General features: G+C 46.0%; 1 protein-coding gene across 2 annotated transcripts in view; it reads right to left on the reverse strand.

The window, feature by feature from the left end:
- Positions 1–17,591, reverse strand: part of epb41l4b (erythrocyte membrane protein band 4.1 like 4B) — a 506,687-nt gene that overhangs the window by 332,340 nt on the left and 156,756 nt on the right. For both annotated transcript variants that reach the window (XM_038797675.1, XM_038797674.1), the window contains exon 2: positions 1,706–1,810. In XM_038797675.1, the coding sequence (XP_038653603.1) occupies positions 1,706–1,810 (105 nt within the window). The remainder of the gene's footprint in view (positions 1–1,705; positions 1,811–17,591) is intronic.

Here is a 17,591-nt window from a genome sequence, read left to right on the forward strand (position 1 = left end):
AATACTGCGGGAGGCAAGGGAGAAAATTGCTGGGGCCTTAACAGTAATCTTTGTATCCGCATTGGCTACAGATGAAGTTTCAGAGGACTGGAAAGTAGCCAATGTTGTTCCATTCTTTAAGAAGGACAGCAGGGATAATCAAGGAAATTATAGGCCAGTGAGCCTTACGTCAGTGGTAGGGGAACTATTGGAAAAGATTCTTAGAGATAGGATTTACTCACATTTGGAAACAAATTGACTTATTAGTGGTCAATAAACAGCATGGTTTTGTGAAAGGGAGGCAGTGCCTCACTAATTTGATTGAGTGTTTCAAGAAAGTGACAAAGATGATAGATGAGGGAAAGGCAGTAGATGTTGTATACATGGACTTCAGTAAAGCTTTTGACAAGGTACCTCATGATAGACTGGTACAAAAGATGAAGTTACATGAGATCGGAGGAGAGCTGGCAAGTTGAATACAGAACAGGCTTGGGCACAGAAGGCAGAGGGTAGCAGTAGAAGGGTGCTTTTCTGAATGGAAGGCCGTGACTAACGGCGTTCCACAGGGATCAGGTCTGGGGCCTTCATTGTTTGTGGTGTACATAAATTGTTTGCAAGAAAATGTAGCTGGTCTGATTACTAAGTTCGCAGACGACACAATTGGTGGAGCTGTGTATAGTGAAGAGGATTGTCAGAGGATACAGCAGGATATAAACTGGTACGAGTCTTCGGCGGAGAAATGTCAGGTGGAGTTTAATCTGGACAAGTGTGAAGAAATGCAGTTTGGAAGGTCCAATGCATGTAAGAATCACACAATAAATGGTGGAACACTTGCGAGTACTGACAAGCAGAGAGATCTGGGCGTGCATGTCCACCGATCACTGAAAGTGGCAACACATGTGGATAAGGTGGTCAAGAAGGCATACGGCATGCTGGCCTTCATCGGTCGGGACAATGAATATAAAAATTGGCAAGACATGTTGCAGCTGTACAGGACCTTAGTTAGACCTCATTTGGAATATTGTGTACAATTCTGCTCGCCACAGTACCAGAAGGATGTGGATGCTTTGGAGAGGGTACAGAAGCGGTTTAGTAGGATGTTGCCTGGTATGGAGGGCATTAGCTATAAGGAGAGGTTAGATAAACTCGGTCTGTTCTCATTGAAATGACGGAGATTGAGAGGCGACTTGATAGAGGTCTACAAGATTATGAGTGGCATGGACAGGGTGGATAATCAAATGCTCTTTTCTAGGGTAGGAGAGTCAAGTACTAGGGGACATAGGTTTAAAGTGCTTGGGGAAAAGTTTAGAACAGATGTCCGAGGCAAGTTTTTTTACACAGAGGGTGGGAAATATATGGAATGCACTGCCTGGGGAGGTGGTGGGAGCAGGTACGATAGCAGCATTTAAAAGGCATCAAGACAAATATATGAATAGGGTGGGAATGGAAGGATACAGACTCCGTAAGTGCATACGGTTTTCATTTAGCCAAGTACCACAGTCGGCGCGGACTTGGAAGGCCAAAGGCCTGTTCCTGTGCTGTATTGTTCTTTGTTCTATTTGTTCTTATTTTTCAAAATTAGTCGAATTTAGTTTCCAACAACTGGCCTTACGCTTGTCAATTCATATTCATTCAAAAGAGCATTACAGTTATGCCATTGGAGTAATTCACTTCTAAAACAAATTTAATCTGCACTTTTTCATCAGCATAAACAGCAGTCACTTACCGAAACCTGAAATACATCCATGAATTGCAAGCTGAAGTATTCTACCTCCACAAGGTCCAAATGGTATGCAATCTGGTCGAATAGGTCTTGACCTTTTGCACTTTTCTACAAAAGATAAAAAGCATTTATGTGAAGCCAATGTTGTTTTGGAGTTTAAATTGCTTTGAAAAATGCAGAACTTTAAAAATCACCAACTTGAACTAATTAAGGCACTGAAAATAAATATATGAGAAAGCTACAGAAAATAATAATATTCCTAAATATTTACCATACAACTAAAATGCAATCCACAATTCCAAAATTAGTCATGTGTTATGTTACAAATTTAACTCTTGGGGTATTCAATATACAAGTAGAACACAAAAGAAAGAGGGGGAGAATCTTTCCATAGCAAAACCAAGACATTCACTATTAATACATAGGTCAATGTATATTTCTGCAGCCCTGGTGTAGAACAGTCATATATGGAGTAAAGTCCAGGTCCAGGTTAATTAGCCCTCCCTTTCTTTATTATCCCTGATATATATCATCTTGTTACAGTTTGCACAATTCCACTTAAAGCCCAGTTAAGATGCAACATTTTGTGTTGCACATTGTAGTTCAACAGAGCAAAATTTCAGTGATATAGGGTGGGATTCTCCCATTTGGCGGCAGAGTGCCGACGCAATCGGAATCGCAATCGGAAACACCGCTCCAGCCTCCCATCCCGGTGCGAACTGTGCGATGCGCCAACCCGCGCATGCGCAGTGGCGCCGGCGCCAACCTGCGCATGCACGGTGGCCTCCCTCAACGTGCCGACCCCGACGCAACGTGGCGTGGGACTTTAGGGGCCGGCGCGTAAGAAAATAGGCCCGGGGAGCGAGAGGCCGGCCCGCCGATCTGTGGGCCCTGATCGCAGACCAGGCCCCATCGGCGGACCCCCGGGGTCAGAGCCCCCCCTCCCTCTCTCCACAGGCAGCCCCCCCGACCCTACACGCAGAGTTCCTGCCGGCTGCGACCAGGTGTGGACGGCGCCGGTGGGACTCTGCCTTTTTAGAGCAGCCGCTCGGCCCATCTGGCCCGGAGAATCGGCAGCCTGGCCGCGTGGAGCGGGGAGAATCGCGTGCCGCCGTCGGGGCGGCGTGGCGTGGTTGCGGGGATTCTCCGGCCCGGGGCTGTGAGAATCCCACCCAACATTTTTAATCATCTCAATGCATCATATATATCTGCATCAACACAGATTAAACCTGAATTAGCTTACTTTATTATATACAGCCATATAGAAAGAAATAGATCAGAAATATGCAATTTGGTTGACTAATATTTTCTCCTCAAATTTTTATGCAATGTGCATTACAAGAAAGAAAGAACAGACTTTGATTAAAAGTTCCCTCTAAACTGCGCAGCCTCATGACAATCCAAAAATGACCCCACAGGCCGCAAACATATTACATGTGTAGTCAGGCACAAAGGTTTAAAAGGCTTGCTCACTTTGCTTACATTTATCTAATGCTTTATAACATCTTTAGGATATCCCAAAACACTTTACACGCATGAGATTACTTTTCCAATGCAGTCAGCGTTGTTCTGATGTCAAACTTTTGACACATTTTGTTCATATTGAAGTTTCACAAACAAGTGAAATGAATGATCAGTTTCTGCTGGTTGAGGGAAAACATTAGCCGGGACACAGATATTCCCTGTTCTCCTTAAACAGAGCTATGTGATCTTTAATGCCCATCTGAACAGGCAGATAGAGATCTTAGTTTATCTTACCCTGAAACAGCTCTGCAATACAGGATTCCTTTAATAATACACTGCACTCAAACGTCAACCTAAATCATCTGTTCAGGTACACAGGAATAGTGCCCACAAAACTCTTTCAGAAGCCACTGTGGTACTAACTAAGCCATAATCACACAAAGACTGAAGCTTATATTTTCCAAACAAGCATAACCATTAAAGATAATCCAACTATATAGGTGGCACGGTAGCACAGTGGTTAGCCTTGTTGCTTCACAGCGCCAGCGTCCCAGTTTGATTCCCCGCTTGGGTTACTGTCTGTGCGGAGTCTGCACATTCTCCCGGTGTCTGCGTGGGTTTCCTCCCACAAGTCCCGAAAGAAGTGCTGTTTTGGACATTCTGAATTCTCCCTCCGTGTACCCAAACAGGAACTGGAATGTGGCTTTTCACAGTAACTTCATTGTAGTGTTAATGTAAGCCTACTTGTGACAATAAAGAATATTAATAGAAGAGCGAATACCTGCACTGCTGGCCCTGGTGCACCAACCTCACACATAATTCTGCAGTCAGCATTACTAGCAGAATGAAGGTAAACTTCTGGTGCAAATTATCACTGGAGCTTTGCCTGTTAGAGGGCAGGAAATCAGATGTTGCTGCAAAAATTAAGACTGTTGAAACTGAAAGGAGCAGATATTGGGCAGCCCCACTGCATTTGCAAAGGCGTTTTCAAGGAAGCTACAAAACACTCAATTTCTCTTTTGGGGTCATAGAAATTATGATGCGAGGAATTGAGACACAAGAAAGGAACTCACTGAGGAACAGAGTACCACAGTACTTTCACCAGTCAGCCAGATGGTTTCTTACCAAAATCCTTGCTAAACTCCGTACAGACGACATAAAATACATTGCTCTCATCAACCCTCCTCAAATTAATCAGATTAATCTGTAGCCAAGTGACAATTTATACAGCTGCTCAGAACTTGTTTCAATACTTCTCCCACCACCAAGGTTAGCAGTTAATTGGTCTTTTTCGTTATTCCTTTTTAAACAACTGAAAAACTTGAACAATCCTCCAGCATAATTCCTGTAGCATGAGGGGATTGGAATATGATGGTCAGAGGCTCTTCCTTTATTTTCTAATCACGTTTTTCCTGTAATATGATCAGAATTATACAATTGTATCCTATTAATGTTTTATATAGTTCCAGCATAACCTAGCTTCTCTTATGCCCTTAATATGTCCCCTCTCACTGTTCATCTTATCCAGTGGGCGGGATTCTCTCACACCAGGCTGGGCTGAAGAATTGCCGGGAGGGGTGCGAATCGTGCGACGCCGCCCCAACGCCGCCCCGCCTGAGATTCTTTGCCCAGGATGGGCTGAACGGCCGCACAAAAAATCTGAGTTCCGCCGGTGGCGTCCACGTGTGGTCTTACCCGGAGGGACCTCGGCATGCATGTAGGGGTCAGAATCGTTGCTCCTGAGGGCATGGTGACGCCATCGAGAAACACGCTAGTGTTTACGACGGCGTCAACACTTTTTTTTTTAAAATTACTTTATCTTAGTTACACAGCCAGGGCTCAGAGTGTGGACAGAGGCGAACCCCTACCAGCTCCTTGCCTGCTCCAAAAAAACTATTCAAATTGAATCCAATTCATGGTCCCCATAAAGGAGACATACCAGATCTGAGCCAAAAGGCTCAATCTACGCTCAATCTTAGCCAAAAGGCCGAGAAGCGATGACGGCGTCAACACTTAACCTCAGGATCAGAGAATCCCGCCCAGTATTTCAAACATCTCCTCCTCTAAACTATAACGGCTGCATCAGTTGACTGTTCTGTGAAAACAGATGTAACGTGTTCATTGAGCATCATGCCTTCATCTTCCACCTCCACACAGGTTCCTATTTTGGTCAGTTATAGGTTTCCTTAGTTCTCCAATTGCTCGTTATGTATTTAGAAATCATTTTTTCATTTATTTTACTCACCAATTTATTTTCATGCCCATTTGTTAGTTTCCTTTTTTGTAATTTCACCCTAGCACTTTCTATACTCCTCTAGCTTTTCTGCAATATTGAGGTTATGAGCTCTGGTCTATATTTTTCATCACTGGGGTTATTTATGGCTGTGGGTTTGAGATATACATAACATGAATAGCGGAATTTTCCATTCTGCACACTAAGTGCAGCGGCTTACGTGCAAAGCAGTGTTTCCAGTCAGCTGCAATGGCGCGTATTTGCACTGTATCATACGCTTCAGAGCTAATTAAATATTCATCCATGTGAAACTCGCCGGATTGCTGGTAGGCAGCCCCTGATTCACCCATCCTGACATGACCTCACTGCTTCCTCATTTCGGACAAAATATTAAAAATGCACCAGAGCATAGCCTCCTTCATGTCTGCAAATCAGGACTGCCTCAGGTTAGAGATGGCCCAGAAAACAAAGAGGAAAGCAGTCCCCAAACGTTGTGACGCCTTGGTGGGTCACCTGCTGGACACGGTGTCTTCGCCGCAATGTCCTGTACCCCTGTGATGCCCAGAGGTTCATCAACCTCACCACTCCTTCTTGGGACGCAGTAGCAACGTTGGCTAGTGTCAACCTCGTTCAAAAGAAGTCCAGCACCCAGTGCAGGAAGAGGATGAATGATCTCAATCATGTTTCCAGGGTCATTTCATTATTCATTATCAGACTCATTAGCCCATCACACACTCACGCAGCTCAAAGGACATCACTTCTCACCCTCACATCAGGCTCATATCCTCTCGAGCTTGCATCCGAATCCTGTCCATCGCTCCACTCATTACACATACATGCCAGGCATCCTTATCATCTTCCCAAGAATGCACCTTTCTCACACTCTTGCTAATTGTCTTTATGCATGGCACGCTTGTGTCCTAGACTGAGGGGGAGGGGGGGGGGGCGGTAGAGAGCTAACCATTGTGCTACTGTGTTGCCCGTGTGGGACCGATCTGTGGTGATTGCGCTTGCATGTCAATGCACAGGGGTCAACACTGGCAAGTTTCTGGCCACCATGGAGACTTTGGTCCAGGACATCAATCCTCCACTTCTGCAGGGGCCGCACTCCCTCATTGTAGCCCTTGGTGGCGTCCATCAATGGCTATCTGAGAGGGGGGGTGCAGCAACTCGATTGCACTTCGCTGCTCCCTTCTCCTCAAGGGGTCAGCCAGGGGCCTCAGGCACCGTTAGCGAGGAGGTGCACATCTTGGGGCCATCCATCCAGGTGCCTCTGGCAGTTTCATCCGATCCCAATCACCTCTTCCAGTGCCCAAATCAGTTTCAGCTCCACGGTAGGACACCCCAAGGCAGGACAGGGCCTTCCAGCTCTTAGCCCTGCAGAGGGCACCTGCCAAAGTCATCACAAATAGCAGGCTGCCTCCACCTCCACTGTAGATGTTGGGAAAGCACCAAGATATAGCAGTAGGGTTAGGAAATCTAAGAAATATTAGAAGCACAGCGGTGGCACAGGTGTTAACCACAAGCTTATAATGTTCACCAATGTAAATATAATGAACACATTTCATATCTACTTCTGTGTATGCTACCTCTTTATGATGAGATTTGTAACTGCCAAGCACGTGTGTCACCTTGGTTTCCTCCCCCCCCCCCCCCCCCCCCCCCCTTTTTGCATAATTCGTTATCGAGGAATACCCTTTAGCAGTGTGGACGAATTTTAAGGTTATTGACAGGGGTTCTCTCACCAGGGCAAAGAGCAGTGGGGACCTTTGATGTGTTCCCCTGAATAAGGGCAAGTACTTTGAGTGTAGCGATTTAGTGTCACACTCGCGGTAGGGGAAGTAGAAAGAAGGCAAATCCATGAAGTAAATTTTGGACCAAACCCAAATTTACCCAAAATTGCAAATAGATAATCCCACTCCACCCAATCCAAAACGTCCTCTGCAACCAGAGCGACAATAACTTCAGGGATGGTCAAGGCAGTTGGGGCAAATATAATGTCAAGAAGGCGACATTTGAGGGAAACTGGCGTCCCTTTACTAAACCAGTTTGGTCATCAAATATTTTATCAGGGAAAAATGGCTCCAAGCGACACATCTGTACTTTAGCAAACAGCTTTATGTTTGCATTTAAGGGAGATAGACTGAAATGAGTCACAATCTTCAGGGTCCCTGTCTTTTTTGAGTATAAGCAAAATGGAAGCTTGAATCAATGTAGGGAGCAAAGAACTATGAGATAATGAGTCATTAAGCATATCGAGCAATAAAGGTGTAAGTTGACTGGAGAACCTTTTATAAAAGTCAATAAGGAAGTCATAAGGGTCTGGGGCCTTATCACTTTGCGGTTGGATGAGATAATAAACTGGATTAAGTTGATGCAAAGGGTCATCTAAGTCTCGGTTCCTATCCACGTCTGCAGATGGGAAGCCATTGTCATGCGATCTGACGAAATATCAGATTTATAATGGTTATGATAAAAGGGAGCAAGGTCAAATTAATGTAGGAGGGGTCAGGGCTAACATTATGGAAGGAATCATAGATCTTGGAGATAAACCAAGAAGCATATTGGCACCTGAGCTGGTGAGCTATGTCCCCAGGACATGTGCACAGTTTTATTTGTGGAAAGTAAGTCAAATTGTGTCTGGAGCTGTAGCCTGTCTGCATATAACTCAAGGGTGGGGACCAAAATGGATAACCTCATACTTACCCATGTTAAACTCCATCTGCCAAATGTTGACCCACTCACATAAATCATCTGTATTGATTTGTAAATTTCATATTTCCTCATTGCAACTTACTGTCCCATCTATTTTAGTGCCATCTGCAAATTTGGCTATTATACCTTCTATCCCAATATCCAAGTCAGTAATAGAGATTGTAAGTAGTCAGGGCTCGGGGATCGAATCCTGTGGCACCCCACTAGTTACATCTTGCCAACCAGAAACGGACCCATTTATCCTGACTCTCTGCCTTCAGTCAGTTAGCCAGTCTTCTATCCAAGCTAATAAATTACCCCTAACCCCATGTGATCTAACCATGTGTATAAGCCTTTTGTGCAGTACCTTCTCAAATACTTTCTGGAAGCAGATATACAACATCTGCAGGATCACCATTATCAACTTGGCTTACTACATCTTCAAAGACCACCATCATACCGGTACCAAAGAAGAACCAGGCAACATGCCTCAATGACTACCGTCCGGTGGCCCTGACATCAGTTGTAATGAAGTGCTTCGAGAGGCTGATCATGAAGCGTATCACCTCCATACTCCCGGAACGCCTTGACCCACTTCAATTCGCATACCGTCGCAACCGGTCCACATCAGATGCCATTTCCCTGGCCCTACACTCATCCCTAGAGCATCTCGAAAACAAGGACTCCTACATCAGACTCCTATTTATTGACTACAGCTCCGCCTTCAACACCATAATCCCAGCCAAGCTCATATCAAGGCTCCAAAACCTAGGACTTGGTTCTCCACTCTGCAACTGGATCCTCGATTTTCTGACCAACAGACCACAATCAGTAAGAATGAACACCAACACCTCCTCCACAATAGTCCTCAATACCGGTGCCCCGCAAGGATGCGTACTTAGCCCCCTACTCTACTCTCTGTACACACACGACTGCACCATAGAAAGCATCCTATTGGGCTGCATCACATCCTGGTATGGCAACTGCTCGGCCCAGTACCGCAAGGAACTTCAGAGAGTCATGAATACCGCCCAGTCCATCACACAAACCTGCCTCCCATCCATTGACACCATCTACACCTCCCGCTGCCTGGGGAAAGCGGGCAGCATAATCAAGGATCCCTCCCACCCGGCTTACTCACTTTTCCAACTTCTTCCATCGGGCAGGTGATACAGAAGTCTGAGAACACGCACGAACAGACTCAAAAACAGCTTCCCCACTGTCACCAGACTCCTAAATGACCCTCTTGTTGACTGACCTCATTAACACTACACCCTGTATGCTTCATCTGATGCCAATGCTTATGTAGTACATTGTATACCTTGTGTTGCCCTATTATGTATTTTCTTGTATTTTCTTGAATTTTGTTTAATTCTCTTTTCTTCCATGTACTGAATGATCTGTTGAACTGCTTGCAGAAAAATACTTTTCACTGTACCTTGGTACACGTGACAATAAACAAATCCAATCCAATCCAATTCAGGAATTCTGGAAAATTACTCAAATATGATTTATGCTTCACAAAACCATGCTGACTCTGATGGATTGTGTTTTTACATTCTAAATGTCGTTATTACTTCCTTCATAGTGGTTTCTAACTATTTTCCATTGACAGTTAAACTAATTAGTCTATAGTTTCCTAATTTCTGCCACCCTCCCTTTTTGAATACGAGCATTATATTAGCATTTTTCCAATCCACTGGAACCTTTCCCGCATCGAGGGAATTTTGGAATACAAGAACCAATGGATCCACTATTTCCACTGCCACTGCCTTTAAAACCCTAGGATGTAGGTCATCAGGCCCTGGGGTCTTGCCTGCCTTCAATCCCAATAGGTTGTTTAGTGCATTTTCCCTATTGATGATGATCGTTCTAAATTCCTCCCTTTCTATTACCTCTGCATTACATGTTACTATTGGGATAGTGCTAGTATCCTACACTGTGAAAACTGAGGCAAAATATTGATTTAGTGTCTCTGCCATTTCTTTGTTCCCCACTATTAACTCCCTGGTCTTATCCTCCAAGGGACCAACATTCACTTAAGCTAATCTCTTCCCTTTTATATACTTACAGAAGTTTTTGCTCTTTTAAAAATATTTTGTGCTTTCATAATTTACCTTTGTTCTTTTTGTTACTTTTTTAGTTACCCTTTGTTGATCTTTAAAAGTTTCCCAATCTTCCAACCTGCCAGTGGCCTTTGCAATATGATGCACCTCAGCTTCTGTCTTTGTTACCTTTAACTTCCTTGCTTAGCCATGGAAGTTTCTTCCCCCCCTTCTAGTCTTTCTTCCTCTCTGGAATATATTTTAATTGGGAGGAATTGAATATCTCCTTAAACAACTACCACTGTTCATCAACCATCTTACCTTTTAGTCTTCCTGCACAATCCACTAGGGCCAAATCTGTCCTAACGCCGACGTCATTACCTTTGTTTAGCTCCAGGATGCTAGTGTGGGACTCCAGTTTCTTGCCCTCAAACTGAATTTGAAATTCTATCATGCTACAATCATTCGTCCCGAAAGGATCCTTAACTATGAGGTCATTAATTAATTCCTCCTCACTACACAATATCAAATCCAAAATAGCCTGTTCCCTTGTTGGTCCCACAACATAATGTTCCAAGAAACAATCTCTAATAATTCAATTAATTCTCCCTCGAGGCTACCCTTGCCAATTTGATTAATCCAGTCTAGATGCATATTAAAATCACCCATGATCATTGTCGTACCTTTCTTACAAGCCTTCAATATTTCCTGCTGTACTGTGCCCTACTGTGGAACTACTGTTTGGGCCTATATATTACTTGTACCAGGGACTTCTTGCTTTGCTACTTCTTATTTCTATCCAGACTGATTCCATCTTGATCTCCAGTGCCTACAGCATTTTGTACCACAGCACTGGTCCCTTCATTTAATAGCAAAGCTACAACATCTCATTTTCCTTTCTGTCTATCCTTTAGAAATACTGAGTACCTATTGGATATTTAACTCCCAGTCTCCATGTAGCCATGTCTCACTAATCACCATCAAATCACATTCCTTTGTCTCTATTTGTACTGTTAACTCATTCATTTTGTTCCGAATGCTTTGTACATTCAGACACGGTCTGTTCTATTATCAAATTTTCCTACTCTTGTCTGATTCCTTGGCGCAATATGACATTCACATGTTCTGTTCCTTCCTTTCATTTTCTAGTAGCAATCCACCTCACCACTACCCAGTGCTTGTGCCTTCCCCTTTAACTTTGGTTTTCTCATTTTCCATGCACCCGAACTGTCCCCAACCACCCAGTTTAAAACCCTATCTACAGCCCACGGACTCTGGTCCCAGCATGATTCAGGTGAAGACTGTCCCATCGGAACAGCTCCCTCTTTCCTCAGTACTGGTTCCAATGTCCCATGAATTTGAACCTATTTCTCCCACACCTACTATTGAGCATTTACCTCTTCAATCTTATTTACCTCTTCAATCTTGACCTGTGTCAATTAGCCTGCGGTTCAGGTAGTAATCCGGAGATGATTACCTTTTTGGTTCTGCTTTTTGATTTAGCCCCAAGTTGCTCATATTCCCTCAGCCAAAACTCTACCTATGTATGTAAACTTAAATGAGCCATTAGGCTCATTTCATAGAATGATAGAATTTACAGTGCAGAAGGAGGCCATTCGGCCCATCAAGTCACCGGCCCCGGAAAGAGCACCCTACCCAAGGTCCACACCCCCACCCCATCCCCATAACCCAGCAACCCCACCCAACACTAAGGGCAATTTTGGACACTAAGGGAAATTTATCATGGCCAATCCACCTAACCTGCACATCTTTGGACTGTGGGAGGAAACCGGAGCACCCGGAGGAAACCCACACACACACGGGGAGAATGTGCAGACTCCACACAGACAGTGACCTAAGCCAGGAATCAAATCTGGGACCCTGGAACTGTGAAGCAATTGTGCTAACCACAATGTTACCGTGCTGCCCCAATATTTGAATATGTCTGCTCTAGATTCCCCCGCCACCCGGGAATGAACAGCCGTCCCAGGGAAGGCTGGGCCGGGTGCCTTTAGTACTGGTCCACACAAATGTGGACCATGTGTAATGGCATCTGGGGGGAATCATAGGTCATTGCAAACCCCTGGGTGGTTGGGGACAGTGCAGTGCCACCTTGCCCTCCTTCTGACACCTGGGCACCTTGGCACGGCTGTGTGGCACTGCCAGGGTGCTCGGATGGCAATGCCAGGGTGCACATTTGGCAGGATGGCACTGCCACAGGTCTTGGCCTGAGGGGGGCCATGACAATGAAAGGAGGGGGTGAGGGGGAGTATGAAGAAAGGAAAGTATGAAGGGGGATGTGAAGGTCAGATATGAAGGGACCTCTTAAAGGTTGGTGGGGTTAAGGATGGAGGTATGGGGGAGGGGGTGCGAAAGAGGAGATGGGGAAGCCTGAAAGGGGGCCCTCAGCGACCCCATATCAGAGTGTCTTCACTTGGCGGGGGGTTTATGCCTGCGTGTGTGGAGGTTGACATTGTCCATGGGTGGGCGGGGTGGGGGTCCCTCAAGCTCACTTAGAGATAAGCACCCCTTAAAACTGGCGGCTCAATCTCAGAGGAACTGGTCTCACCAGCAAATTTAGCTCCACGGTGTTGAAAGCATTTCTAAGTATGGGCTTAACTTGGAAGAAAGTTAGGGCGCGATCTACCAGCCTCATCACGCTGGACAAGAGAACAAATGGGCTGGTTCGATAGTGGGAGAGGCCAAATTCAGGAACCACGGAAGGCGTCAAGTTTTTTCCGATCTAATCAGCCCACTACCGTTGGTGACATCAGGATCCCACCATGGTGTGACAAGAAACCAACAATCACCAATTAAGACCAATCTCCATCTCATTAACAGGTAGGGCCCCTATTGAACGGCCTCCCATGATCTAACCCCCTCCCTAGCAAGCATCATGCGGGCATTGTTTAGTACATCTATTTAGAAACATGAAGCTGGTGGAGTAGCTCCTATGGAAATCCGAGGAGGTGAGTAGCCATCTTGGAAATTGGGCACTTAGCCTGGGGGCACTGGAGCGGGAACCGCTGCCTTGGTGCGGGGGGTGGGTTAATGGGTCACCCTGTGTCCGCAGGCCCCATATGCAACTTCCCTGGATGATGTGGAGGAGGAAGATACCCGCTCCTGGTGGCCACCAAGGTCACCACAGCCCTCGAGATCATTCCAGGACTCAAGTGACGACTTGTATGGCATCTTGCAGCCTACAGCCCACAAATGCATCCGTTAAGTCACAGATAACGGATAACAGATCAAATGCATCTGATAAGTCACAGATAGAGGGCAGCAGAGCAGAGCTACTGATCAGCTGTTCTGGGGAAATTTGCATACGTGCAGTGCGGTCAGCCTAAGTTGAAAGTGGTTTGTGGAGGGGCTGCTGTCAAGTGACAGTTAAACCCGAAACACTTCGTGAGTGTTTCCCACCCTACCTCCTCCTCTAACCAACCCCCCCACCCCACTGTGGTTGGGAAGCGGGAGCAGGGGCCTGTCGTGAAGGTGAGTGAGTGCCTTTAAATTTGCTTACCTTTCAGCGGGAGCAGGGTTTGAGGTAATATCAGGTAAGCTCTTCCTTTCTTTTTCTTTTTCTTGTTTTTTTTTAAATCTAGAGGTGATGTCAGGGAAGGCAGTACAATGCTCCTCCTGCAGAATGTTTGAGGTGAGGGACGCCGTCAGTGTCCCTGCTGATTTCATCTGTGGGAAGTGCACCCAACTCCAGCTCCTCAAAAACCGTGTTAGGGACCTGGAGCTTGAGCTGGATGAACTTCGGATGATTCGGGAGGCCGAGGAGGTCATAGATAGGAGCTTCAGGGAAGTAGTTACACCAAAGACTGGAGATAGATGGGTAACTGTAAGAGGGACTGGGAAGAAGCAGTCAGTGCAGGGACCCCCTGCGGTCGTTCCCCTGAGTAACAAGTATACCGTTTTGGATACTTGTGGGGGGGGGGGGGACTTACCAGGGGTAAGCCATGGGGTACGGGCCTCTGGCACGGAGTCTGTCCCTGTTGCTCAGAAGGGAAGGGGGGAAAGGAGTAGAACATTAGTAATTGGGGACTCAATAGTCAGGGGCACAGATAGGAGATTTTGTGGAAGCGAGAGAGACTCACGTTTGGTATGTTGCCTCCCAGGTGCAAGGGTACGTGATGTCTCGGATCGTGTTTTCCGGGTCCTTAAGGGGGAGGGGGAGCAGCCCCAAGTCGTAGTCCACATTGGCACTAACGACATAGGTAGGAAAGTGGACAAGGATGTCAGGCAGGCCTTTAGGGAGCTAGGATGGAAGCTCAGAGCGAGAACAAACAGAGTTGTTATCTCTGGGTTGCCCGTGCCACGTGATAGTGAGATGAGGAATAGGGAGAGAGAGCAATTAAACACGTGGCTACAGGGATGGTGCAGGCGGGAGGGATTCAGATTTCTGGATAACTGGGGCTCTTTCTGGGGAAGGTGGGACCTCTATAGACAGGATGGTCTACATCTGAACCTGAGGGGCACCAATATCCTGGGGGGGGGGGAGATTTGTTAGTGCTCTTTGAGGGGGTTTAAACTAATTCAGCAGGGGCATGGGAACCTGGATTGTAGTTTTGGGGTACGGGAGATGGAGAGTATAGAGGTCAGGAGCACAGATTTGACTTCGCAGGAGGGTGCCAGTGTTCAGGTAGGTGGTTTGAAGTGTGTCTACTTCAATGCCAGGAGTATACGAAATAAGGTAGGGGAACTGGCAGCATGGGTTGGTACCTGGGACTTCGATGTTGTGGCCATTTCAGAGACATGGATAGAGCAGGGACAGGAATGGTTGTTGCAGGTTCCGGGGTTTAGGTGTTTTAGTAAGCTCAGAGAAGGGGGCAAAAGAGGGGGAGGTGTGGCGCTGCTAGTCAAGGACAGTATTACGGTGGCGGAAAGGATGCTAGATGGGGACTCTTCTTCCGAGGTAGTATGGGCTGAGGTTAGAAACAGGAAAGGAGAGGTCACCCTGTTGGGAGTTTTCTATAGGCCACCTAACAGTTCTAGGGATGTAGAGGAAAGGATGGCGAAGATGATTCTGGAAAAGAGCGAAAGTAACAGGGTAGTTGTTATGGGAGACTTTAACTTTCCAAATATTGACTGGAAAAGATATAGTTCGAGTACATTAGATGGGTCGTTCTTTGTACAATGTGTGCAGGAGGGTTTCCTGACACAATATGTTGACAGGCCAACAAGAGGCGAGGCCACATTGGATTTGGTTTTGGGTAATGAACCAGGCCAGGTGTTAGATCTGGAGGTAGGTGAGCACTTTGGAAACAGTGACCACAATTCGGTGACCTTTACGTTAGTGATGGAAAGGGATAAGTATACCCCGCAGGGTAAGAGTTATAGCTGGGGGAAGGGCAATTATGATGCCATTAGACATGACTTAGGATGTGTAGGTTGGAGAAGTAGGCTGCAAGGGTTGGGCACACTGGATATGTGGAGCTTGTTCAAGGAACAGCTATTGCATGTTCTTGATAAGTACGTACCAGTCAGACAGGGAGGAAGGGGTCGAGCGAGGGAACCGTGGTTTACCAAAGAAGTGGAATCTCTTGTTAAGAGGAAGAAGGAGGCCTATGTGAAGATGAGGCGTGAAGTTTCAGTTGGGGCGCTTGATAGTTACAAGGAAGCGAGGAAGGATCTAAAGAGAGAGCTGAGACGAGCAAGGAGGGGACATGAGAAGTCTTTGGCAGGTAGGATCAAGGAAAACCCAAAAGCTTTCTATAGGTATGTCAGGAATAAAAGAATGACTAGGGTAAGAGTAGGGCCAGTCAAGGACAGTGGTGGGAAGTTGTGTGTGGAGGCTGAGGAGATAAGCGAGATACTAAATGAATACTTTTCGTCAGTATTCACTCAAGAAAAAGATAATATTGTGGAGGAGAATGCTGAGACCCAGGCTATTAGAATAGATGGCATTGAGGTGCGTAGGGAAGAAGTGTTGGCAATTCTGGACAAGGTGAAAATAGATAAGTCCCCGGGGCCTGATGGGATTTATCCTAGGATTCTCTGGGAAGCCAGGGAAGAGATTGCTGAGCCTTTGGCTTTGATTTTTAGGTCATCATTGGCTACAGGAATAGTGCCAGAGGACTGGAGGATAGCAAATGTGGTCCCTTTGTTTAAGAAGGGGAGTAGAGATAACCCCGGTAACTATAGGCCGGTGAGCCTAGCGTCTGTGGTGGGTAAAGTCTTGGAGAGGATTATAAAAGATAAGATTTATAATCATCTAGATAGGAATAATATGATTAGGGATAGTCAGCATGGTTTTGTGAAGGGTAGGTCATGCCTCACAAACCTTATCGAGTTCTTTGAGAAGGTGACTGAACAGGTAGACGAGGGTAGAGCAGTTGATGTTGTGTATATGGATTTCAGTAAAGCGTTTGATAAGGTTCCCCACGGTCGGCTATTGCAGAAAATACGGAGGCTGGGGATTGAGGGTGATTTAGAGATGTGGATCAGAAATTGGCTAGTTCAAAGAAGACAGAGAGTGGTAGTTGATGGGAAATGTTCAGAATGGAGTTCAGTTACGAGTGGCGTACCACAAGGATCTGTTCTGGGGCCGTTGCTGGTTGTCATTTTTATAAATGACCTAGAGGAGGGCGCAGAAGGATGGGTGAGTAAATTTGCAGATGACACTAAAGTCGGTGGAGTTGTAGACAGTGCGGAAGGATGTTGCAGGTTACAGAGGGACATAGATAAGCTGCAGAGCTGGGCTGAGAGGTGGCAAATGGAGTTTAATGTGGAGAAGTGTGAGGTGAATCACTTTGGAAAGAATAGCAGGAATGCGGAATATTTGGCTAATGGTAAAATTCTTGGTAGTGTGGATGAGCAGAGGGATCTCGGTGTCTATGTACATAGAATGCTGAAAGTTGCCACCCAGGTTGATAAGGTTGTGAAGAAGGCCTATGGTGTGTTGGCCTTTATTGGTAGAGGGATTGAGTTCCGGAGCCATGAGGTCATGTTGCAGTTGTACAAAACTCTAGTACGGCCGCATTTGGAGTATTGCGTACAGTTCTGGTCGCCTCATTATAGGAAGGATGTGGAAGCTTTGGAACGGGTGCAGAGGAGATTTACCAGGATGTTGCCTGGTATGGAGGGAAAATCTTACGAGGAAAGGCTGATGGACTTGAGGTTGTTTTCGTTAGAGAGAAGAAGGTTAAGAGGTGACTTAATAGAGGCATACAAAATGATCAGAGGGTTAGATAGGGTGGACAGCGAGAGCTAGCACGAGGGGACATAGCCTTAAATTGAGGGATAATAGATATAGGACAGAGGTCAAAGAGTGGTGAGGCCGTGGAATGCCCTACCTGCAACAGTAGTGAACTCGCCAACATCGAGGGCATTTAAGGGTTTATTGGATGGGCATATGGATGATAAGGGCATAGTGTAGGTTAGATGGCCTTTAGTTTTTTTTTCCATGTCGGTGCAACATCGAGGGCCGAAGGGCCTGTACTGCGCTGTA

This window comes from Scyliorhinus canicula, chromosome 5 (assembly GCF_902713615.1).
Source record: "Scyliorhinus canicula chromosome 5, sScyCan1.1, whole genome shotgun sequence".
Classification (NCBI taxonomy): Eukaryota; Metazoa; Chordata; class Chondrichthyes; order Carcharhiniformes; family Scyliorhinidae; genus Scyliorhinus; species Scyliorhinus canicula.